Source organism: Aulonocara sp. 'chitande type north' Nkhata Bay, linkage group LG12 (assembly GCF_057382095.1).
Source record: "Aulonocara sp. 'chitande type north' Nkhata Bay isolate Kocher_YH1m ecotype deep benthic linkage group LG12, A_spYH_male_GT1.1, whole genome shotgun sequence".
In the NCBI taxonomy this organism is placed as follows: Eukaryota; Metazoa; Chordata; class Actinopteri; order Cichliformes; family Cichlidae; genus Aulonocara; species Aulonocara sp. 'chitande type north' Nkhata Bay.
In genome coordinates this window covers 12783757-12809541 of record NC_141355.1, presented here as the reverse complement: position 1 = coordinate 12809541, position 25785 = coordinate 12783757, and the positions used below count along the sequence as shown (strand labels likewise).

The window sequence follows — 25785 nt, the reverse complement described above, 5'->3', positions numbered from 1 at the left end:
CCAAGGAGTGAGCCGGTGTGTACCTGGACGCCCACCCCCGGACACAAAGAACCACCAACGCACCGATGTCTGAGGGAGTCCGCCACTGGCAGGGGAAGTGGTGGTAGGGGGAGATAGGCCTCCATACCTTGGAGGGCCTAAGATGTCCCCAGAGAGGTGGCGCCTGACACCCAACCTGACATATAGACACAGAAATACAGGCACACACATATACAAACATCCATTCCCACCCTCATGCTCTCATATACACTTACTCCACACTCAACCAACGTGGAGACAGACATAAAGAGACGCTGTACACACGATCACACTCCCCAAGCGTACTCTAAGCCCCGGGTCTAGGTACCCTTGCCCCTGGAGGGGGGGAACTGCCCCCAGACCCAGGTGGTGTTACCCTTTTCCCTGCGGTGGGGGGAGGCAGACCGCCCCGACTCCGCAGCAGCAGGGAGGCCCCACACTCCAGACCGCAGTCGGACGGCCAACTCCTCCTCCTAGCCCCCCCGCTCCAGCAGGTCACAGAGAATGGGGGTGAGAGAAGACTCCAAACCTCCCTCCACCCGCTCATTGTAGTGTTGATGCATGTGTGTTCTAAGGTGCATTTAAAACCCAGGAGGGCATGGAGCTACCTGCCAGAGAGCAGCAGGTAAGCGCATGGTCCCTCCTGCTGGCCCTCAATGTCTACGTGTATTTAACATTGAGAGGTGGGCAACGACGCCAGGGGTGGGGTGTACACCCTGATGGTACTTTGGATTCCGTGTATCGTGCCCACCCCCAAGATCCTATATGTGTGAGTAATGTGAATGTCTAAGTTGTGGGATAAAATTGAGGCAGAGGCAGCCAGAAGGGGACAGGGGGGGGTGGCCTCCTCTGCACCCTGGTGACATACCCCTACTCCAAGGTCCTGCATGTGTGGGTGGTTGTGGTGGAGCGGGAAGAGGGAGGCAGCTGGAGATGGGGAGGGAAGGAAGGGAGGGGCAAGTGACCCCTCCCTGGGGCCAGCTCCCCCGCTGACCCCAGTAGGCACCCCCATACCCCGCGACCCACCAGGGAAAGGGGGCCCAGGCCCATCCAGACCGGGGCCCAGCGCAGCAGCGCCTCCCGGCCCCACAGAGCCCAGGACAGTCTACCCAACCCCACCACAGAGAAAACTGCACCCACCCCACCATCCACTCTTCTTCCAGACTACATAAGACAATAAACACCCAGGCTGAGATCTTCCTCCACCTCTCCTGTATCTCCCCCTCCTGTAGAGAGAGCCCCTGAGGAGAGGAAAGCTCCTGCAAGATGTGACAATCTTCCCCACCAGTTGAAGAGCCCCCCAGGTGGCTCGATGCACCGGCGGCACCCTGCTCCAGGGCTGGGCCCCCATGCACCCACCCGCCCACAACCCCGGCAACACACCAACCAGGACCCAATCCCCCGAGGCCCGGCCCGAGCCCCAGCCCAGAGATGGGATGGGTATTGATAAGATTTTAACGATTCCGATTCCATTTTCGATTCTGTTTAACGATTCGATTCTTTATCGATTCTCTTATCGATTCTTATTTTTAAAAAAGAACACTAAGGTCGATTAGCTTAGAACTTTGTTTTTTATCTTCTCTTTGAACAAGATAGAAATTTAGGAGTAACATGGCCTTACAAACCCAACAGTGAGATCTTAAGAGATCCAGCCTACGGCTCTTCAATGGGGTGTCACAGGGTCCCCAGGAAAAAAAATGTAAAATAATAAAATAAATATTCTCCTGTAGCAATAACAAAGTGTAACATAAATTATTCTGTAGCAATTACACAAGAATATCCAGTAATGTCCCTGCCTACAATTAAACACATTCACTTACCAAAGTGAAATCGGGGCATCTGCTGTGGCAAATGGGTGCAAGCCTTTGACCACAAACTCAGTCACTGCTCGGTGACATTCGTCTATCCTGGCCTGAAAGGAGACGCTACCGGTAGACTGCAGTGAGAACTGCCAGCATATGAGACAGCCAGACTCTGTCTGTCTCTCTCGTCATGGTCACCTAAATGCACAGTAATGGCAGGTTTTGTAATAAGGCAGATCGCGCTAACATAATATGCACTGTTAGTTGATTATTTACCTGCCGCATTAACGGGAGAGGACGTGCAAGCGTTACCGCTGCTGCTCGGTTGAGATTCACGAGTCCGGAGCGGAATTAAAAACACGACATTCATTTAAGGTTATCACGTGTTTTGTGAGCAAATGCTTTTGCATATTCGTAGTGTTTCCTCCCTTAAATGAAATATCTACTTTGCAAGTATTGCAAGTTGCCCTGTTGTCATCCGTTCTCGTAAAGTATAACCAAGCTTTTGAGCATTTGAGCCGCTGGCGCCGTGTTTCCTGCCAGGTAAATGATGCTCCGCAACGTGGTGACGTCATTCGGGGCGACTGGAATCGATAAGGGAATCGTTTGCAAAAATGGCAAACGATTCCAAGGAATTGAAACAGTGGGAACCGGTTCTCAACAAGAACCGGGTTTCGATACCCATCCCTACTGATCGGGTTGGTGAGATGGCCACTGATTTAAGAACAAAGTTGTGTGAAAGAAGCAAAAACTTTATTGCATACTCTCTTGCTGTGGATGAAAGTATAGACATGATGCACATTGCACAGCTGGCCATCTTCATCTGTGGAGTGGAAATATTGAACATTAAGTCGATGCACGGGACAATGACAGGAAAAGACATTTTTGAAAATGTATGTCAAAGTGTAACCAACATGAAACTGCCCTGGGACAAACTTGTTGGACTTGCAACAGATGGAGCGCTGGTGTTGTGCGGTGAAAAAAGCGGACTAATCAGCAGGATGCGAGTAAAGATGCAGGAGGAGAACTGTACCGGTGAGCTAACAGCATATCACGGCATCATACAGCAGGAAATGCTGTGTGGTAAAGTCCTAAAAATGGAGCATGTAATGACCACTGTAACGCAAACCGTAAATTTTATCGGAGCTAAAAGTTTAAATCCCCGTCAATTTCAGTCTTTTATGTGGGAAATAGATTCAGAGTTTGCCGACATTCCTTATCATACAGAGGTCCGTTGGCTGAGTTGGGATAAAAATTCTCAATAGTTTTTGAGCTCAGCAAGGAAATCTGTCAGTTCATGGACATGGCATGCATGATGCGGTGAAGGCATTTTAAGTGAAGCTGTCAAAAATGCACCAGTGCAACCTGCCTCACTTTCCCCGTTGCTGGGTAATGTTGAACCGAGTCAGCGGACTTTGCTGAACTGCAAAGACGTTTTGTCTCGTGTGTGTGTGTATATACACACACACACACACACACACACACACACACATACATACATATATATATATATATATATATACATATATATATTAAAAAAATAAAATCTGGAATAATATTCCTGTCTGTTTTTATTCATATTTATGTTTAAAAAAAAACATTGTTTTAGTGTGTTCAATAAACGTTTATCTTGTTTGGCCTGCGACCTAAAGTGTTGAGTTTTGGCCCTCTGTGCAATTGAGTTTGACACCCCTGCTCTAAAGCATGCTGCCACTTCTGCCGTCTACATTGCCTTGTTGTTTTTTTTCAGGGTCCGGCTACAGCTGTTCAGAACACAGAATATGGGCTGGGGAGTGAGAGCCATGCAGGATATCCCTCAAGGAACATTCATTTGCGAGTGAGGATTGTTTCATAAGTGAAGCAATAAAATGTAGTGTGTTTAAGAGCATAAAAGATATATAAAATGAGCTGTGCTATAAGCTCACTTCCGTTCTGATCCACAGGTATGTTGGCGAGATCATCACAGATGGAGAGGCTGACAAAAGAGAGAATGATTCCTTCCTGTTTACTCTCGACAATAAGGTGATTCAATAAGTTTAAATACATTTTTAAAGCTGCACTCAGCAGAGTTTATTTATATATAGCCATGGATAAAAGGAAGTCCATTTTTTGCAATTCTAAAGTCTTAGTGTAAATTGTAGGTTAAGGTACAATGTCTTGAAAAATCAGGCACTGTGTTGAAGACTTTGTAGTACTGTATCACCCCAACAGAGCTCCTCGCTCTCAGACTGCGGGCTTACTTGTGGTTTCTACAGTATTTAAAGTTAGGATGAGAGTCACAGCCTTCAGCTTCCAGTATGGATTCAGGAAACAGACACCCTCTGTATTTTTAAGACTAGGGTTAAAGCTTTTAAACCTTTTCGATTTTGGTCTTTCTGACTTAGTTTCTCAGGTCATTTTAGAGAAATTTTGGCCCACTAATTTTCACAACATTGCTTCAGTTTCCAGGCATTTGTTTATGAACAGCTCTTAGTGTCCTGCCACAGCGTTTCAATAAGGTTGAAAACTTGAATTTGACAGGACTATTGCAGCACCTTCATTCAGTCCAACTATTCTGGAAATGAATTGCTGCTGTGAGCAGCAGTTTACATGTTCTCACTGTAGGTTCAACTTAATGATAAAACTGTTGATAAAATCTAGATTAACTGTTTGCTTTTGTAGAAGCTGATCATATGTTTTTTTGCTCTTTCAACTTCATCATGGGGGTGTCACCTTTTTCTAACATCTATCTTATCAAAAGGCAGTCATTAGCAGGATACAAATTTTGCTTTCCTTTTTTTCTTTTTGGTTTGTTTTTTTAACATGTGTGCAGGTTGGGGATGCCCATTGTATTGATGCAAGACTCTTTGGCAACATTGGTCGCTTCATCAACCACCTGTGTGAGCCCAACCTACTGGCTGTGAGGGTGTTCACCATGCACCAGGACTTACGCTTCCCCCGGATAGCCTTCTTCTCCAGTCGGTCCATCAAAGCTGGAGACCAGATAGGGTGAGTGGTGACGAAAAATCAGTGGGCCCAATAATGGCTATTTGCTAAATGGCTGATCAATTAAAAAGCAAAAAGATGGGAGAAATGCACTTTAACCAAGTTATGAGTGCTGAGGTTGCATAGTTCATCCAGCAGAGGGCACTTTGCAACTTCCCTGTTGGGTAACCATCCAAACAGCATAAAATAGTAATTAAATAAGCGTGTATGTAAATGTGTCAAGTGTCTGCCTTGGGATCTCCTCAGAGTAGTACACTACCAATCAAAAGTTTGGACACACCTTGTCATTTAATGGTTTTTCATTGTATTTCCTATTTTCTATATTGTAGAAGCATGCTGAAGACATCAAATAGATGAAGCAAGATATATTAAATTATGTAGCAAAGAGAAGAAATGGATAAATAACTCTAAATGTGTTTTATATTTTAGATTCCTGAAAGTAGCCACGCTTTGCTTTGTTGATGGCGCTGTACACCCTTGGCCTTCTCTCAGTGGGCTTCATGATGTAGTCACCTGAAATGGTTTTTACTTCACAGGTGTGCCTTGTCAGGGTTTAATTGTTGCCTTCTTAATGAGGTTGGCACCATCAGTTGTGTTGTGCAGAAGTCAGGTTAGTACACAGCTGATAGCCATATTTGACAACTGTTAGAATTCATACTATGGCAACATCTGTTTGCTTTTGTAGAAGCTGATCATGTGTTTTTTGTTCTTTCAACTTTTATGCGTCACACAAAGACATACAGGGAGTGCAGAATTATTAGGCAAATGAGTATTTTGTCCACATCATCCTCTTCATGCATGTTGTCCTACTCCAAGCTGTATAGGCCCGAAAGCCTACTACCAATTAAGCATATTAGGTGATGTGCATCTCTGTAATGAGAAGGGGTGTGGTCTAATGACATCAACACCCTATATCAGGTGTGCATAATTATTAGGCAACGTCCTTTCCTTTGGCAAAATGGATCAAAAGAAGGCCTTGACAGGCTCAGAAAAGTCAAAAATAGTGAGATATCTTGCAGAGGGATGCAGCAGTCTCGAAATTGCAAAGCTTCTGAAGCGTGATCATCGAACAATCAAGCGTTTCATTCAACAGGGTCGCAAGAAGCGTGTGGAAAAACCAAGGCGCAAAATAACCGCCCATGAACTGAGAAAAGTCAAGCGTGCAGCTGCCAAGATGCCACTTGCCACCAGTTTGGCCATATTTCAGAGCTGCAACATCACTGGAGTGCCCAAAAGCACAAGGTGTGCAATACTCAGAGACATGGCCAAGGTAAGAAAGGCTGAAAGACGACCACCACTGAACAAGACACACAAGCTGAAACGTCAAGACTGGGCCAAGAAATATCTCAAGATTGGTTTTTCTAAGGTTTTATGGACTGATGAAATGAGAGTGAGTCTTGATGGGCCAGATGGATGGGCCCGTGGCTGGATTGGTAAAGGGCAGAGAGCTCCAGTCCGACTCAGACGCCAGCAAGGTGGAGGTGGAGTACTGGTTTGGGCTGGTATCATCAAAGATGAGCTTGTGGGGCCTTTTCGGCTTGAGGATGGAGTCAAGCTCAACTCCCAGTCCTACTGCCAGTTTCTGGAAGACACCTTCTTCAAGCAGTGATACAGGAAGAAGTCTGCATCCTTCAAGAAAAACATGATTTTCATGCAGGACAATGTTCCATCACACGCGTCCAAGTACTCCACAGCGTGGCTGGCAAGAAAGGGTATAAAAGAAGAAAAACTAATGACATGGCCACCTTGTTCACCTGATCTGAACCCCATTGAGAACCTTTGCTCCATCATCAAATGTGAGATTTACAAGGAGGGAAAACAGTACACCCCTCTGAACAGGGTCTGGGAGGCTGTGGTTGCTGCTGTACGCAATGTTGATGGTGAACAGATCAAAACACTGACAGAATCCATGGATGGCAGGCTTTTGAGTGTCCTTGCAAAGAAAGGTGGCTATATTGGTCGCTGATTTGTTTTTGTTTTGTTTTTGAATGTCAGAAATGTATATTTGTGAATGTGGAGATGTTATATTGGTGTCACTGGTAAAAATAAATAATTGAAATGGGTATATATTTGTTTTTTGTTAAGTTGCCTAATAATTATGCACAGTAATAGTCACCTGCACACACAGATATCCCCCTAAAATAGCTAAAACTAAAAACAAACTAAAAACTACTTCCAAAAACATTCAGCTTTGATATTAATGAGTTTCTTGGGTTCATTGAGAACATGGTTGTTGTTCAATAATAACATTATTCCTCAAAAATACAACTTGCCTAATAATTCTGCACTCCCTGTATGTAAAAAGAAATGACTGTCCATCATTGCTTTAAGAACTGAAGGTCAGCCAGTCCAGAAAATTGCTAAAACTTTAAATGTGTCCCCAAGTGCAGTCGCAAAACCATCAGGCATTGCGATGAAACTGGCTCACAAGGAAGACCAAGAGTCACCTCTGCTGCTGAGGATAATTTCATCCGAGTCACCAGCCTCAGAAATCGCAAGTTAACAGCACCTCAGATTAGAGCCCTGATAAATCCCATACAGAGTTCCAGTAACAGACACATCTCTACATCAACCTTTCAGAGGAGACTGTGTGAATCAGGCCTTTATGGTCAAATAGGTGCTAAGAAACCACAATTAAGGAAAAGCAACAAGCAGAAGAGATTTGTTTTGGCCAAGAAACACATGGACATTAGACCAGTGGATATCTGTGCTTTGGTCTGATGAGTCCAAATTTGAGATCTATGGTTCCACCTGCCATGTCTTTGTGTGACACAGAAAAGATGAATGGATGGTCTCTACATGCATGGTTCCCACCATGAAGCATGGAGGAGGTGGTGTGATGGTGTGGGGGTGCTTTGTGGCACAGTTGGGTTATTCGAAATTGAATGCACACTGAATCAGCATGGCTACCACAGCATCCTGCAGCAACAGGCCATCCCATCCCATCCCATGCCTTCAGTGAGAATCTACAACGTAAATAGTTATAAAAATAAAGAAAAACCATTAAATGACAACGTGTGCCTGGGAGACTTTGGGAGACTTGGGAGCCTTGGGAGACTTTCACATTGACTTTGGGAGACTTGGGAGCCTTGGGAGACTTTCACATTGACTCAGTAATAGCAACATATTTTAATGAGATGCAGGGACAAAAATAACCACTGCATGTGACTGCTGAGACTAATGTGTACTCAAAGTTTTAGATGAATTTGTTTGGAAACTGAACTGTTCTTCATGCAGCAGGGTGCAAAGATGAAGCTTCTGTCTGAGTAATAATGTGGGAAATCTGTTTTATGTCTCTGAACGAAGAAAACAAAATTGGCCAATATATCGGAATATCTGATTTTTAAATGACCAAATATCAGTATCTGTATTAAAAATCAGAAATTGTCCAGGCTGTAGGATGAACAAGTTAACACAGTTGTTCTCTTTTCCTCAACAGGTTCGATTATGGTGATCACTATTGGAGGGTGAAAAGCAAGTACTTCAGCTGTCAGTGTGGATCTAATAAGTGTCGTCACTCAGTTGCTAGTAAATAGAAACTCACTGATTCCTCTTTGTTACTGTGGCCTCTTTAATGTAAGAAACACTGCCCCCTGAACCAGATACCATGTAAGAGTAATGTCATGACTACACGCAGTTATGTTGTCTGATATTTACCTGAAATGAAAGAGAGACATGTTTTAATCACCAAAGCACAAGATCTAACTTATTATAATGAAGTTACTTTTCTGCCAGAAAAAATAGTGCTAATGAAGACTGAGAGACACAGATGATTTTTACATTCATGGATTCTTCCTTTCATATTTCTACATGTGGAATAATGAAGTTAACTGATTTGTGGTAGTCTGAGTTCTTTTGTGAACTTTTAAGTTTTTAACCTCATGTTTGCTTTGTAGTCATTAAACATATTTTATATCATCTGTGGTATTTTTTCGTGTTAATAGAGAAATGTTTCAGTAGATGCAGCTTTTTTCCCTTCTTTTTGCCGGATGATGAGGTCTGTGTTACATTTGGTATTCCAGTTCATCTCAGGCTTCTTGGATTGATGGTAGTGATTAGGGGTGGGCTTTTATAATCGACTTATCGATTCTGGCTTGGATAACGTAAAATCGATTCATTAAAATCCTGAATCGATTTTTTAATATAAATTTATTTTGCCTGAAATGCCAGAATCTCAGGTAAAATCTCACAAAATTTCAACCACCACCAAACAGCTAAGACAGTAAATGAGAGCAGAAACACGGATTCTGCACAAAAACTTAAACACACAGCGCGACCCGCGGATCAGAATCAGTTAGATGTCGCCTTTCTCACGGTTGGGGCTGAAAGCCGACAGCTTGGTGATTCTGATCTGCCGCGCTTTGTGTTCACGCCCTTTATGCGCTGATTCTAAAGCTGTTAGTTTGATGTCTCTCCAAACAATATTGACCGAACCAGCAGCAAAAGAAGATCCAAACTATGCTTCACATAAACATCGTCATGTATTCACTCTGACTTTTACTGTTTTGCTTTGACCAAGATGCACAGCTCTCTCTCTCTCTCTCTCTCTCTCTCTCTGTACTTCAAGAACAGTTTCCCGTCTAAAAATCTGTTTTCTTCATTATTCGCTTACTTGTTACGCACAAGACTACCGTTGTTTACAGCGCTGTCGGCCGACGTTTGTTTTTTTTTTCCGTTTTATATACACTTCCGAAAAGAAAACCTAATTTCTGCTGTTCAATACTGAACAAATTTAAACTTTTTAAAATTATGCAAAATGCAAAATGCTTAGCCGTGTCTCTAATAAAACCGCTGTAACTTCAGATTACAATCATATGTTGATTAATGGTTTTCTTTCGTTTTTGATGTACTGCAGAATATTTTTATAAAATCCCAGGCCAGGAAAATCACCTTCATGTTTTTCTGTGTTTTATCTTCAGCTACTTTGACACAAAGGCATCTGCTGTGATGCTCACACCTTTGATAAAGTCTTGCGTGTGTCAGCTTCCTTTTTATAGATACAAAAATATGTAAATGTACTTATCTGAATTATAATATTTCTGTCAAAATTTCCCAGATTCAAATCGAATTAAATCGAATCGTGGATCGAATCGATTCGGGACCTTGTGAATCGGAATTGAATCGATTCTAGAAACCAGTGACGATACCCAGCCCTAGTAGTGATGTGTCGGTCGCAAACGAAACGGCTCTTAGAGGCGGCTCTTTAAAGTGAACGACACGAGCCAGCTCTTTATTGGGAGCCGGGGTTTTGGTTTTTTGTTTTTTTTTGTCTTTCTCTCACCCTCTCTCGCACTTTTTTTTCCGCTTCACTCTGCACGCGAGCCTTGTGCTTTGCGCTGGGAAGAGGGGGAGGGGCGGTAGTTACACTCACAGTAGCACAGGAACAGTGCCAGAGGGAAAGAGAGAGAGGAAGAGAGCCAGGAACAACAACGTCACATTAGAAAGGTATAGTAATCATCCACAACTATTTTCAGTTGCAGATGATAAAGGATTCAGAAAGTTTATTCATGCAGGCCCATATGTCAGAGAATGTGCATCTTCTTTTTCATATTTATATTTAATTGTGTTGTGGTTTGCAGTGTTTTGTGTTGTTTCACTTTAAATTTGTTTAAAAGGAAAAAGCTGAAAATTTAAATAGTTAAAAGTTGAAATGTAAATCGTTGGTTTTTGTATTATATGATTTATTTATTACATTTTATGTGGAGTGAATAAATAAAAGTATACCTACGGTGGCCCCTAGAGTCAAAGCACGTACAAACCCCGAAGTATATACAAACTCCAAAACACGACACAAGTGCTCCAGGATGCTGGGCGCAGTGTTGAGCTTTTTGTTACCTAGTGGCTACACAAGCCAAGAAGTACCAACGACCGGATTTGGTGTGTGGTAGTGACAGGTATATGAACTTTTTTTTTTTTTTTTAATTATTTGAATATATATGAGTGCTTGTGTATAAATACACAAACAATACACGTATACTTTCAATTGTGTAATTTAAGTGATCTAGATAGCTCTGTTTTGGAAGTTCAGTTAACGCTAGAAATGTGTTTTGGAATTTGTACGTGCTTTGTCTCTAGGGGCCACCATATATATTTATATATAAACATATATAAATAAAACCACGTGGGATTTTTTTTTGTTTTTTTTTTTACATTAGTAATTCCTTTTGTGCATAATTTTATATTGTTGTTAATAATATATTAATTAAAGCAATAAAACAACCTGAAGAGCCGGCTCTTTTAAGTGATCTGAGCCGAAAAAGCCGGTTCTCTAAAAAGAGCCGGAAATCCCATCACTAATTGATGGGTTTGAGAGTATAGATTGTATGCAAAGAAGGTAAATCTAGCCATACAAATCTCTTTTTTTTCTTTTTTCTTTTTTTAAATTATAGCCATCACTGTTAACAAAACGTATGATGCCTTTTGTATGGCCTCCTTTAACAACGTGCTAACCTTTTTTACAATCAATATTGTATGGATGTATCGAAGCTGGATGTGACAATTTGTTTAAGAGCAGGGGTTTGATGAGAAATTTACAGCCCAGTAAAACCACTGCATAAAAACTGATCCCTTTCGTTTAGATTAAAAGGGGGGAAAAGTACAAAATTAATATGCAATTAACCGGTGATTTACAAAGATTACGAACAGCATGTTTTAATTTAAGTAATCCTCTTCCACTCCTTCATGATGATGTCGCGGAGTTTGTGGATGCTAGAGACCTTGCGCTCCTCCACCTTCCATTTGAGGATGCCCCAGAGATGCTCCATAAGGTTTAAGTCTGGAGTTATGCTTGGCCAGTCAGTACCTTTACCCTCAGTTTATTTAGCAAGGGACTGCTCTTTTTCGAGGTGTTTGGGGCTGTTATCATGTTGGAATATTGTCCTGTGGCCCAGTGTCTGAAGTGAGGGGATCATGCTCTGCTTCAGTGTGACACAGTACATGTTGGCATTCATGGTTGCCTCAATTAACTGTAGCTCCCTATAGGGCTGGGCCATATCATACCGTTCACGGTAATACCGGTATAATGTTGGGCAACGATAAGAAAATGAAATATTGCGATAGAATATGGGTAAAACGCACATGCGCAGTGCCTTTGTCTTCATGCCGACATGGCAGAAAAAGCATGGCGGCGAAGGAGAATGAGAAGGGCGAAAACGGATCGTTGAATGAAACAGATGAACCAGAATTGGTTTGTTAAAATGGTGCAACTTCAGTGGTGTGGAACGAATAGTTCAATTCAATTCAATTTTATTTATATAGCACCAAATCACAACAAAAGTCGCCTCAAGGCGCTTCATAGATACAGAGAAAAACCCAGCAATCATATGACCTAGAGCTGGGCAATATAAGATTTTTTCATATCACGATGTTTTTTTCATTTCAGGCGATAACGATATCTATCACGATATAAGCCAAATAACTATATTTGTAAGATTTAATGTGCCGTTGCTCACAAGTAAAATGTGAAATAATCAGCAGCTTGTTTTTATTTAAATATTTATTTCCCATAATAAGTTCAAGAGGGTAGATGTACTTAAGGAACATGAGACTTTTTCAGATAAATAAAGGCAAATATGGCAAACTACACAAAAGGCAGCCGCTGAAGCGTTTAAGTTTCAAAATAGAACAAACAAAACAGACTACTAAATTGTCAATTCCACTTAGAAACAAAATATTAATTCTAAAAATAAATCTTAGTAAGTTTTACAGAAGATCAGACAAAATTGACTAACTTTTGTCAATATCAAATAAACTGAGAACTAAAAGGGAATTCTCAATCTCTCCTTGTTGTATAGCTTAGCTTTTCAAACAGTTACTTTAATCTGACAAAAGCCGAATGACGAATTAGCGCTTCCAGTCAGAGATTGAGCATGCACCGCTTTATTGTATTTCCAGACTTGCTTTCGGCACATTTACAGTGCGCGCTACTCTGTTTTTGTCAGACTTGAAATAGCCGAAATACCTTCACACTACGGAACTTCTGTGGCTCTTCCGTTCGACAATCTCTCCGGCATTAGAACCATCATCTGTTTTCTCTTCGGTAACCTTCGGTCACGCTCAGTTGATCTTTCTCTAGTCGGCACACTCATTTCCTCCATTACCAGGCGGCACAGCGGCTGGCTGCTTCCCAAACAAATACACATGTGCGGCACGTAACAAGTCACGTGACGTGACGCTGCGGCTGTGATTGGTTCGGCTCTGCGCTACTTCATTTGGATTGGCTGTTGTTCTTTTTTTTTTTTTTTTTTTTTTAAAGAGGACAAGAGAGACGAGGCCTATCGCAATAGTTTAACTTTTCTATCGAGGAAAAGTTATTTCGCAATGCATATTGTTATCGTTCTATCGCCCAGCTCTAATATGACCCTCTATGAGCAAGCACTTTGGCGACAGTGGGAAGGAAAAACTCCCTTTTAACAGGAAGAAACCTCCGGCAGAACCAGGCTCAGGGAGGGGCGGCCATCTGCTGCGATCGGTTGGGGTGAGACAAAGGATTATGACTCGTTCCTCTCCTTCAGAGAACAGAAGCTATAGACATAACTATTCGTTCTCTTTCAGTCGACTCACTCGGTACAACACATAAGTATGGTATACACGTATAGTATATATAAGTATACACGCCCCACAGAGCAGCCACTGAACCGGAATCGGACCATCACATCCTTAGTGAGTGGTAGACCCAGCAGAAAGGACAGCATGAGCCACCGAAGGGGCTGTAACGTCCAACCGATAAAACCGCACAAAAGTGTGCGGTGATGCCCAACTAGCTGCCGCACAAATGAGGTTGCCATCCCCCTGGTGGAATGAGCTCTCACCCCGTGGGGCAAAGCGAGACCTCTGGTGCCGTATGCCAGTGAGATAGCTTCTATAATCCAGTGGGAGAGCCTCTGTTTGGACAGAGCTCTAGCTCTATTTGGATTAGCGAAGCAGACAAACAGCTGGTCACTTAAACGCACATTCTGAGTGCGCTCAATGTAGGTGCGTAGCACATGCACCGGACAAAGAGAATGCATCCTCTTCTGCTTCTCAGATGCAAAAGGAGGGGAGCAAAAGCTCAGCCACTCAAACTCCATTGAGCTATAAGATACGACCTTTTGGCCATCAGGAGAGAACTGTGTGCAGGAGGGATGCACAGACAGCGCATGAAGGTAACCCACTTGCTTTGCCAAAGGCAAAGCGAGAAGTAATGCAGTCTTATATGAAAGAAATTTCATATCCACAGACTCAGTGGGTTCAAACGGGGGGCTACAAAGGGCCTCCAGCACCAAAGACAAGTCCCAAGCAGGGACATTGGACTTAAGCACGGGCCTCAGCCGGCGAACTCCTTTCAGAAGACGTATGGCGAGGGGATGTGCACCTAGTGTTACCCCGTCAAAGCCAATATGACAAGCAGATATAGCTGCTAAATAAACCTTAATTGTCGAAAATGAAAGGCCCTTATCCAGCAGCTCCTGCAGGAATGTCAAAACAGCCACAATAGAGCACTGAAATGGCAGAGTGTGGTGGTCCATTTGTAAGCGTACAAGCCTCTAGTAGATGAGGCCCTAGCACTCTGAATTGTCGCTATCACACTAGGTGGCAAACCCTTAGCAATCAAGTTTAACCTCTCAGCAGGTAAGCATGAAGGCGCCACAGATCTGGGTGTGGATGAAACACTTCTCCTCCCACCTGAGAGAGGAGATCCCTGCGGAGAGGAAGCTGCCAAGGACTCGCTGCTAGCAGGCTGATTATCTCTGCATACCACGACCTTGTGGGCCACCAAGGGGCCACTAGAATCAGAGAGAGGGAATGCCGACGCACTCTCTCTAGAACTGGAGATATCATTTCCACTGGAAGAAATGCATACAGGAGCACGTCTGGCCATTGGTGCGCTAGCGCATCCAAGCCCAAGGGTGCATTGTGGTCGATTATGGAGAAGAACAGGGGGCAGTGAGTATTTACCCTGGAAGCAAAAAGATGTATTTGCGCCTTGGCAAATAGATCCCAAATCTGAGCCACTATTAAAGGGTGTAACCTCCATTCTCTCACCAGAGGACCCCCCTGGAGAGAAGGTCCGGCCCCAGGTTCAGGTGGCCCGGGACATGGGTGGCTCTTAGAGGCAGAAAATGAACACTGCACCATAACAGCAGAGAGCGAGACAGCTTCAACAGGGGAAGAGAGCGTGTTTCTCCCTGCCTGTTTATGTAAGACGCCACTGTTAAATTGTCCGTCCTGACTAAGACATGCTGGCCCTCCAGGACTGAACGGAAATGCTTTAGAGCTAAGAACACTGCTAACAGCTCTAAGAGGTTGATGTGCAGCTGGCGCTGGGCTGCGGACCAGATCCCTCTAACTGATGCACCCTTCCACAGCGCTCCCCACCCTCTTAGGGAAGCATCTGTGGACACCACCTTGCGAAACAACCCCCTCCCAATCCGAGAGCCCTGATGCAGCAGCCTGGGCTCCCTCCAAGGACTGAGAGCTAGCATGCAAGATGCGGTTACCGGCAGCCTCCTCCGGAGGTGACGCGATGCACACAAACTGTGAGAGAGAGTCCAGCATCGAAACGCTCTCATTTTTAACAGTCCAAGTGGCACTACGGCGATCATAGATGACATCATGCCCAACAAGCTTAATATCGTCTGGAAACACAGTCTGCATCCCAGCTGAAACTGAGCGAGGCAGCGATGAAACGCTGCCACTCTGAGCTCCGACAAAAGTGCGCGGCTGGAAAGCGAGCATATTTCCAAACCGAGAAAAGTAATCTGCTGACTCGGGATTAGCGAGCTCTTTTGAAAGTTCACAGAGAACCCCAGTGTCTGAATGTGTGACAGAACCAGCGACAGCTGTGTCTCCGCCTGCTCTCTGGAGCAAGCTACGAAAGCCCAGTCGTCTAGGTAGGCTAAGATGCGGATGCCTCTCTCTCTGAGGGGCGCTAGCGCTTCCTCGGCACATTTCATGAAGGTGCGAGGAGCGAGCGACAGCCCGAATGGCAGCACTAGGTATTCGTAGGGTACGCCCTCGAATGCAAACCTCAGAAACTGCCTGTGTTTCGGGTGTATAGCCACATGAAAATAAGCATCTGTTAGATCGATTGCTGCAAACCAATCTCCCGGGCCGACTGCATTCAAGAGCTGTCTCAATGTTAGCGTTCGTAGATATGTGTTCAAGACTCGCAGGTTGAGGATGGGACGAAGCCCTCCCCCTTTTTTTGGAACAACAAAATAACGGCTGTACCAACCTTTGTCTGTCTCCGAAGCGGGGGACCACTCGAACTCATTTTAAAAATAAAGATTTGGCAGAAGTAGAACAGAAGCTGGGGTTGCAGCACCGATTTGGGACGGTGTATCATCCTCAGTCCCAGGGGAAGGTGGAAAGAATGAATCTAAACCCGAAAAACAAAACAGCTAAAATTTCTGCTCAGACGGGGCTAAATTGGGTTGCAGCCCTGCCCATTGCATTGATGATAATAAGATGTTGTGTTAATCAATCCACAGGTTTCACACCATATGAGCTGTTGACAGGACGACAGTTTCCAGGTCCTTGGACAACAGTCCCGGCGGAAGGAAGTATAAAAAGTAACAGAAAGCATGCGGAATGTTGGAAAGAATTAAAAGCTCTTGTGTCTAGTTTCCCACAACAGGTTGGAGTGGGGGTGAATGCGGTGGACAGGTCCGTCCCCGACGCCAAGGCGGTGTGGCTGAAGGTCATTAGCGAAAGTGGAGAGATCCGAGGTGGACGGGGCCATTCGAGGTGACGGCTTGCACCACCAGTGCGGTTTGGCTGAAGGGAAAGGGTGAGACCTGGTTCCATTGGTCTCAATGTGCAGTGGCGGACGAGAGCTTACTCGAGATAAGCTCCACCCAAAGTAACACGGGGGGTAACATAGAGGCAGAATAATCCTCTCCCCCTGTGCAGCGGTTCTCCCCAGCAGTCTACCTGGGGAGACGAAGAAAGAAGAGGAGCGTCACGTGCCAAGCATCAATTCATTCCAGGCTCCTGATAGGCTAGGGCTCTAGTCTAAAGTAATTGAGAGGTTAAAGGAATCGTAATAGTTTTGTACGTGAATCGCATACTTTTATACTCATAACCTTATACTCTTATCACGAAGGTTAAAGTAAAAGTAAAAAGAGCCTGGGAACAGTGATCATGAAACTGTGGGAAAATTGGAAAATAACGGGGGTGTTGGGGTTGATAAGTGTTATAACGTGTTTGTTTGTTTTGGCCTCGCAAGCGAGCCCAAGAGGAGGCGTTGTCACGTCAAGGAATGTTATTTTACTGTCACTGTGTTATCATTAACATGCACGGTCATTAGTTCATCATTACTCCATTAGTCTGCATCACTTATCAGTTTATTATCAATATTATCATGTATCATTTATCATTTAGTAAATCTGCTAACGGTGTGGGTACTGAATGATCTTGTATTAACACGCAGAATAAAACACATTTTAGAAAGCACCAGCATGGCTGTAGGTCCAGGCAGTCCGTAGTGAGTCAGATAAGGACACCAAACTTTCGTTGGCTTGGACCTACAATCTCACAAAACTGCACACTCGTCTACACAATTGGTTATGTTCCCAGATACAGATGATGGGAAACATCTGGTTTCAAGCCTGGGAAAGTGTTGTTGTTCTGAAAAGAGGTGGTCCAGGAATTGTCCTGACGTCATAAAGGCTATAAAGCTTTCTGTAACGAGCAGAGAGGAGAAGACCGATCGGCGGCTTCCCACACAGGTGTAAATTGTGTGTGTTTAATAAATCACTTTTTTGGACACCTCCGAGGACTCTGCTTGTGCTTATTTTCCTTCCAAACGAACGAACCTGACAGTCTTTTCTGCAATAGTGCCTTTAATTCATCTCTGAGTATCATGGCTGTTGCGATATTACTTCAGGAAGCAGACATGACACCGTCTTAGGTTTTAGCCATCACTTTTTTATTATGTCTCTACACCACCCTTCGGTGGCTTCCACATGAACTGCACCTTAATCAAAAGCTGTTCACTCATATCATGACACCCCCCTTTTTTTCTTTTTTTATTCAAAGAATATACTCGAAACATAATGTTCATTTTATTCCTCAAAAAGCCTTCTGGGCTTGGAAACAATACGTCCAGTCGCAGTTTTGGGTGGGGAACTTGGAAACTCTGTGGGAGTGACATTTTTACTTTGCATGTCCATCTCACTTTGTCCCCGTGTTTTATCACGCTCATTTTGCTGTGTCACGTTTTGATTGTCCCTTGACTGCCTTAGAAACTTTCTGTTCCTTCTATATGTCTGTCCATCAAGCATCTGACAACATAAGATCTTGGATGTTCAGATAAACCTGTCACCTGAGATGGATTCCATACACCTTGTTGCCACATTCTGACAGTGTCACCAACCTGCAGTTGTTCAAGTGCTTTGGTTCCTTGGTTAAAGTATTCTCTCTATTTCTGTTGTCTTGTTTCTAACAACCGCTGCACTGTCTTAGTGACCATGTGGGGTTTCAATCTTTGCGATGTTGTTGGAAGTCTTGTCCTTATGCGTCGACCCATTAGCAGCTGGGCTGGTGACGCTCCAATGTCCTCCAACGGTGTACTCCTCAGATTCATTAATGATGGATACGGGTCATTCCCCTTGGCTTTTGCCTTTTTTAACAAGAGTTTCACTGTTTGTACTCCTCTCTCTGCCATTCAGTTTGACTGTGCATGGTGGGGGCTCATAGAGTTGTGACAAAACTCCCACTCTTTTGCAAAGTCTTGGAATTCACGGGAGCTGAACTCTGGTCCGTTGTCTGAAATCACTGTTTCAGGAATTCCGTGTCTGGCAAATTGTGACTTAAGATGAGTGATAACTGTTGCACTTCTTGTGTCCGACTTCAGCCACTCAACCTCAATGAACTTCGAATAGTAATCCACTAAGAGGAGATATTCCTGCTGGTCAAAGATAAATAGGTCCACACCTATCTTCTGCCAGGGTCTTTCTGGAACACTATGTGGATGTAGTGGCTCTTTGTTCTGTCGTTTCTGGTGAGTACTGCACACATCTCTGTGATACTCTGTGACATTCCAGGCCGAAAGAGTACTTCTCTGCAGCTTTCAATACCCAAGTGACCCTCGTGAATGTGCTTTAGCATTTCTGCTCTCAGTGCTACAGGAACAATAAGCTGTTCTCCTTTGAACAGAACTCCATCCACTACTGAAATTTGTTCCCTGTAATTCCAATATGCTTGGATTTCTGTTGCAGCTTGGTTTCTTGCTTCTGGCCATCCATCCAGAACTGCCTCTGTAAGTTTAGTCAGTGTCATATCATTCCTTGTTTCCTGTCTGAATTCCTCTAGTTTTGCACTTGTCACAGGTTAAGTTGGAAATTACCATGTGCACCTGGTCTTCTATCTCATTATCAGATGAGCTGGTCACTGGCAAATACAGGGAGTGCAGAATTATTAGGCAAGTTGTATTTTCGAGGAATAATGTTATTATTGAACAACAACCATGTTCTCAATGAACCCAAAAAACTCATTAATATCAAAGCTGAATGTTTTTGGAAGTAGTAGTTTTAGTTTGTTTTCAGTTTTAGCTATTTTAGGGGGATATCTGTGTGTGCAGGTGACTATTACTGTGCATAATTATTAGGCAACTTAACAAAAAACAAATATATACCCATTTCAATTATTTATTTTTACCAGTGACACCAATATAACATCTCCACATTCACAAATATACATTTCTGACATTCAAAAACAAAACAAAAACAAATCAGCGACCAATATAGCCACCTTTCTTTGCAAGGACACTCAAAAGCCTGCCATCCATGGATTCTGTCAGTGTTTTGATCTGTTCACCATCAACATTGCGTACAGCAGCAACCACAGCCTCCAAGACCCTGTTCAGAGGGGTGTACTGTTTTCCCTCCTTGTAAATCTCACATTTGATGATGGACCACAGGTTCTCAATGGGGTTCAGATCAGGTGAACAAGGTGGCCATGTCATTAGTTTTTCTTCTTTTATACCCTTTCTTGCCAGCCACGCTGTGGAGTACTTGGACGCGTGTGATGGAACATTGTCCTGCATGAAAATCATGTTTTTCTTGAAGGATGCAGACTTCTTCCTGTACCACTGCTTGAAGAAGGTGTCTTCCAGAAACTGGCAGTAGGACTGGGAGTTGAGCTTGACTCCATCCTCAAGCCGAAAAGGCCCCACAAGCTCATCTTTGATGATACCAGCCCAAACCAGTACTCCACCTCCACCTTGCTGGCGTCTGAGTCGGACTGGAGCTCTCTGCCCTTTACCAATCCAGCCATGGGCCCATCCATCTGGCCCATCAAGACTCACTCTCATTTCATCAGTCCATAAAACCTTAGAAAAATCAGTCTTGAGATAATTCTTGGCCCAGTCTTGACGTTTCAGCTTGTGTGTCTTGTTCAGTGGTGGTCGTCTTTCAGCCTTTCTTACCTTGGCCATGTCTCTGAGTATTGCACACCTTGTGCTTTTGGGCACTCCAGTGATGTTGCAGCTCTGAAATATGGCCAAACTGGTGGCAAGTGGCATCTTGGCAGCTGCACGCTTGACTTTTCTCAGTTCATGGTCAGTTATTTTTAGGGATGGGTATCGTTTAGGTTTTATCCGATACTGGTGCCAAATCGGTACTTTTGAAACGGTGCCGGTGCTCAAACGGTGCTCAAACCGGTGCTTAAAGAATGGAGAACACAAAATTGGTCCAAAAACCTCTCATGTTCAGCTGTTTTTTGTAAAAATATAACAATGTTAGCCTTTTCTGCAGCTATGGGGCATATATGGTATCACTCTTGGCTGGAAGCAGTGCTTAAACAATGGAAAAAACACAAACTTTGTCCTAAACCTCTCATGTTTAACTGTTTTCCACTTTTTCTTTGGTCATTTTAGACTTTTTAGCCAGGGTGAAGGGAGTATCTGCCATCAAACAAGAGGACAGCCGCATGTAGCTATGATGATGTTTGCTAGTTCACCTTACATGCATTAATGTAATAACGTGGTTAGCCTACTCAATGTAAATTAGCTACTCACGCAGAGAAGAACGGCTGCTGCCACCATCATCCGTCATCATTTCTGCTACACTGGCAGGGCTAGGGGCCAGGACTCTCCTCTTCATGTTTTTGGGGGATGTTGCATAACAGGCAACCCACCCGCAGTAGATGTGCTCGGTGTGAGGTCTCGCAGCAAGCTATCAAATACGGCGCATTTCTGGGCTTTTAAAAAAAACGCTATGCGTCGCCAGGTGTTTCATCGGATTTGAGGTGTTACCTCCTTTGACAGTATCACAGTATCAGCTTAAAGCACTTGTTGCAGGCTGCTGAGTTTGCATATTTTGCTGTGAAGTACAGCCAGACTTTTGACCGCTTCGCCTTGGACATTTTTAATCTGTAGCTCTGCTCTAACAGAACGTACGTACCTTGCCCCGCCTACTATCCTCGGAAACGTAAAATGATTGGCTAGAATCTAAAGTGTATCACAGCTCAGGAAAAAAAAGCACCGAAATAAAGCACCGAAATAAAGCACAGAAATGTGCGCTGCTTTTCGGTCTGGTTACTACCGTTTATGTCAGAACCGGTGCCATCATGGCACCGGACACCGGTACCCATCCCTAGTTATTTTGCACCTTGGTTTTTCCACACGCTTCTTGTGACCCTGTTGACTATTTTGAATGAAACGCTTGATTGTTCGATGATCACGCTTCAGAAGCTTTGCAATTTTGAGACTGCTGCATCCCTCTGCAAGATATCTCACTATTTTTGACTTTTCTGAGCCTGTCAAGTCCTCCTTTTGACCCATTTTGCCAAAGGAAAGGAAGTTGCCTAATAATTATGCACACCTGATATAGGGTGTTGATGTCATTAGACCACACCCCTTCTCATTACAGAGATGCACATCACCTAACATGCTTAATTGGTAGTAGGCTTTCGAGCCTATACAGCTTGGAGTAAGACAACATGCATGAAGAGGATGATGTGGACAAAATACTCATTTGCCTAATAATTCTGCACTCCCTGTATGCTCTAGATAATGTGTCTGCGATGTACGTTTCACTTCCTGGCTTGTACTGTACTTGGCTTTTTCATTATCACTTCTAGTGGTTTGTGATCTGACTCCACGTTCACTTCTCTTCCATACACGTACTGATGTAAACGCTCTGCACCAAACACAATTGCCAACATCTCCTTTTCTATTTGTGCATAACGCTGTTCAGTCTCTGTTAATGAGCGTGATGCATAAGCAACTGGCTTGCCCTCTTGTAGTAAGACAGTACCGAGTCCACTTTTAGAAGCATCGACAGATAGTGTTACTGGAAACTGTACATCATAGTATCTGAGCACAGGAGTTTCAGTAAGAATTGTTTCCAATTTGTTGAACGCGTGCTGATGCTCACCTTCCCACTGCCATGCAGCATCATCTCTGGTAAGGCCGCGTAATGGCTCTGTGTGTTGTGACATGTTTGGAATGAACTTTGCTAGGTATGTTACCATACCCAGAAATCGCTCCACATCTTTTTTGCACTCTGGTGTAGGCATTTTCTTTACTGCCTCTATCTTGCTCTGATCTGGTTTCAAACCATCTGCCGAGAAGATGTGGCCAAGGTATTTAATTTCCTCCAGGCCTACCTTGCATTTGTCCTTGTTCAGCATAAATTTTTTTGCTCTTGCTCTCTCAAGCACTTGCCTCAGTCTGTCGTCATGCTGTACTTTAGTCTCTCCCCAGATCAAAAGGTCGTCTATGTACGTCTCGACGCCATCAATCCCCTCAAACAGCTGCCTCACTGTCCTGTGGAATACTTCTGGAGCTGAATTAATTCCAAAAGGCAGGCGAAGGAATCTGTAACGACCAAAAGGTGTGTTGAATGTACAGAGACGAGAGCTGGATTCATCCAATTTAAGTTGCCAAAATCCTGAGCTTGCGTCCAGCACAGTGAAGTATTTGGCCTTTGCCAGTCGGCTCGTTATCTCTTCAACTGTTGGCAACTGGTAGTGCTCTCTCATGACTGCTGTATTGAGATCACGTGGCTCAAGGCAGACTCTCAGTCGTCCAGTAGCCTTTTCCACAATGACGATTGGATTCACCCACTGGGTAGGCTCTTCAATTTTTGTAATCACCTCCATTTTTTCCATTCTGTCCAGTTCTACTTTGAGATTTTCTCTCAAAGTGACAGGGATTTTTCTCGGTGGATGAACTTTTGGTGCCACGCTATCATTAATTTGAATGGTGTGTTCTCGCTCAAGGCAACCTATGCCCTCAGACACATCAGCAAATTCTTTGAAGATGTCCATTTCATCACTTTTATTCAGTGCCATCACTCTCTTGATGAGTCCCATTTCTTCACGTTTGAATTCCCAGAATTGGCTTGGTTTCTGATTTTATGACAATGAACTCCAAAACAAAACTTTTCTTTTTGTATTTCACTCCCCAAGTGCACTTTCCTTTAACTGCTATTTTGTCTCCGGTATATGTTGACAACCTGACATTTGTGGGTCTAAGCATTTGCTTATTTCCTATCCGGTTGTTCAGTGATGACGCGACGAATCCTACTTCCGGGTCTAAAGTAGTCTGCGTTTAATATGGCTTTTGTGTTGTTAACATGTTTAATGTTATGTATTTTCTTCTATTTGATCTCAAAAAGCTCCTAAAACAGTCAGTGATCACTGTTGACCTCCCTCGGCTTTTATTACCGCTAATCATTTATTTAAGCTCAGTTTTTAAAACCTTAGGATGTAGCTACAGCCCAGCCCATGCAGCAGTATATGAATGACTAACCTCGTATTATGGATGGATTATCTCAGTTGTTCTCCTGGCTGAAGTTTGGTCCTTTTACAGCATCCTGCCATGCGATTACATTTGTTCCTGACCACCGAGAACACTCACGGTAACTTTTATCGAGTGGAAAAAAGGTTAGCTTGTTTATATTATTGTATGGAAGCCCCAAACGCAATTTCATTGTTCTTGACAATGACAATAAATAAATAAATACTAAAATAAAATACTAACATAGCTGTGTCGCTAGCGGTCACGTAGCACATCATTATATACCAGCTAGCCCAACTTCAGTAACCCTACAAACGTCACTGCTGTTTAGTTTTCTGTATTCATTTATGCTGGAAGTGATAACAGAGCTGTACGTTTTAATTTGTTTCCAAAACCCCGCAGTCAGGACATGCTATATTGTATTTAGATAGAAGCTAGCGAGCTAACTCCCTGCTAACTTCTAACTCCGTTAAATGTCATAAATTCCGTTTTCATGGATGCCTGGATGTTAAACTCAATTGTTACACCTGGTAGAGCAGAACGCTGATCATTTTATTAAAGATGAAAGACTTTAGACAGTTTTTCAACTCTCAGTAATGCCATAGTGATCGTTCGATATATGGACCTGCAGCGGAGTTTAGACCCAGACACTGCTAGTGACGTCAGACTGAACAACCGGATTCTTCGTAGTAGACTGTATGGAACCACATTGGCTTGCGCACCAGTATCAAGTTTGAATTTCACAGGTTTGTGGCCAACTTTTATTTCTACAGTCCATTCATCTGTTCGTGTCTGTGTTTTTTCATTTACAGCCCCAATGAACAGACTTGCCTGCTGATCCGTGGCTTCATCGGCGACAGTGTGCACTTTTCTCAATCTACACATTCTGGCAAAGTGATTCATTTTCCTGCAGTTCTTACACTGTTTGCCATAAGCAGGGCGTTGCCGTGATGCATGCTTAGTTCCACATCGTTTGCAATTAAACATGCTTGCTTGGTCTTTGTCGTTCGGTTTCATCTTACTTTGTCTGTCTTTTTTCACTGCATCTACGTCTTTACTTTCATGTGCAGAGACTTGAGCATTGTGATCCTCATCATGCTTGATTTGAGCTTTTGTGGTCTCAGATGCAATGCAAAGCTGAACTACTTTTTCGAGAGTAATGTCATCTCCTCTTAACAGCCTTTCTCTCATTGCATCCGATGTAATTCCACACACTACGCGATCTCTAATGAGGGATTCTTGCAGTTGTCCAAATTCACATGACTTGGCTCTGTGACTCCGTGTACTGGCTAATTGGCATATCCCCTTGCACACATGTGAAAAACCTTTCATAGGTTATGTTCTTCTTCTTATGTTCTTCCTCAAATTTCTCCATTATTTTCATCAGCTTATGCTCATCACCATTTTCCGCAAACGTGAAGGTATTGTACACTTCAACCGCCTCCTCTCCAGCAACGTGAAGAAATAGTGAAGACTGTACCTTGGGTGGCTTGCTAGCACCTCCTGTAGCCGCGAGATACAGCTCGAACCGTTGGCGAAACCGTTGCCGAAACAGTTGCCGAAACAGTTGCCGAAACAGTCTCCAATTTTCCGAGAGGTTCCCTTGCAGCAAATCAAGTCCAGCTGGCGGCTTAAGATAAGATAAGATAAGATAAGATAAGATAACCTTTATTAGTCCCACACGTGGGAAATTTGTTTTGTCACAGCAGGAAGTGGACAGTGCAAAAGTTATGAGGCAAAAATTAGAATACAATAAGAATAAATACAGTACACAACTGTACAGAATAGAATAAAATAAAATACTATATACAGTAGAATAAAATAAAATAAATATACAATAAGATAAAAATAGAATACAAATACTATATACAACTGAGTAAAAATACAACGATGACAGAAAGGATTATTGCACTTAGTATTATTGCATATGTATGGATGTGTGTGCTTGATCAGTTAAAGTCTTTATTATGGAGTCTGACAGCAGTGGGGAGGAAAGACCTGCGAAATCTCTCCGTCCCATACCGTGGGTGCCGCAGTCTCCCACTGAAGGAGCTGCTCAGTGCTGTCACAGTCTGCTGCATGGGGTGGGAGATGTTGTCCATCAGGGATGACAGCTTAGCCGCCGTTCTCCTGTCACTCACCACCTCCACTGGGTCCAGAGGGCATCCTAGAACAGAGCTGGCCCTTCGGATCACCCTGTTCAGTCTCTTCCTGTCCCCAGCAGAGATGCTGCCGCCCCAGCAGACCACGCCA

At 43.5% G+C, this 25785-nt stretch overlaps 1 protein-coding gene and 1 pseudogene across 4 annotated transcripts in view; one reads left to right on the top strand and one right to left on the bottom strand.

The window, feature by feature from the left end:
• LOC147317013 (histone-lysine N-methyltransferase EHMT1-like) overlaps nucleotides 1-8723 on the top strand; it is a 53798-nt gene extending 45075 nt beyond the window's left edge. For all 4 annotated transcript variants that reach the window (XM_086313577.1, XM_086313580.1, XM_086313578.1 and 1 more), the window contains exons 20-23: nucleotides 3571-3657; nucleotides 3764-3842; nucleotides 4633-4808; nucleotides 8245-8723. In XM_086313577.1, the coding sequence (XP_086169703.1) occupies nucleotides 3571-3657; nucleotides 3764-3842; nucleotides 4633-4808; nucleotides 8245-8341 (439 nt within the window). In that variant the 3' untranslated portion in view covers nucleotides 8342-8723. The remainder of the gene's footprint in view (nucleotides 1-3570; nucleotides 3658-3763; nucleotides 3843-4632; nucleotides 4809-8244) is intronic.
• Nucleotides 8724-14050: 5327 nt separating this feature from the next.
• On the bottom strand, nucleotides 14051-23105 carry LOC147317012 (uncharacterized; annotated as a pseudogene).
• Nucleotides 23106-25785: the final 2680 nt, after the last annotated feature.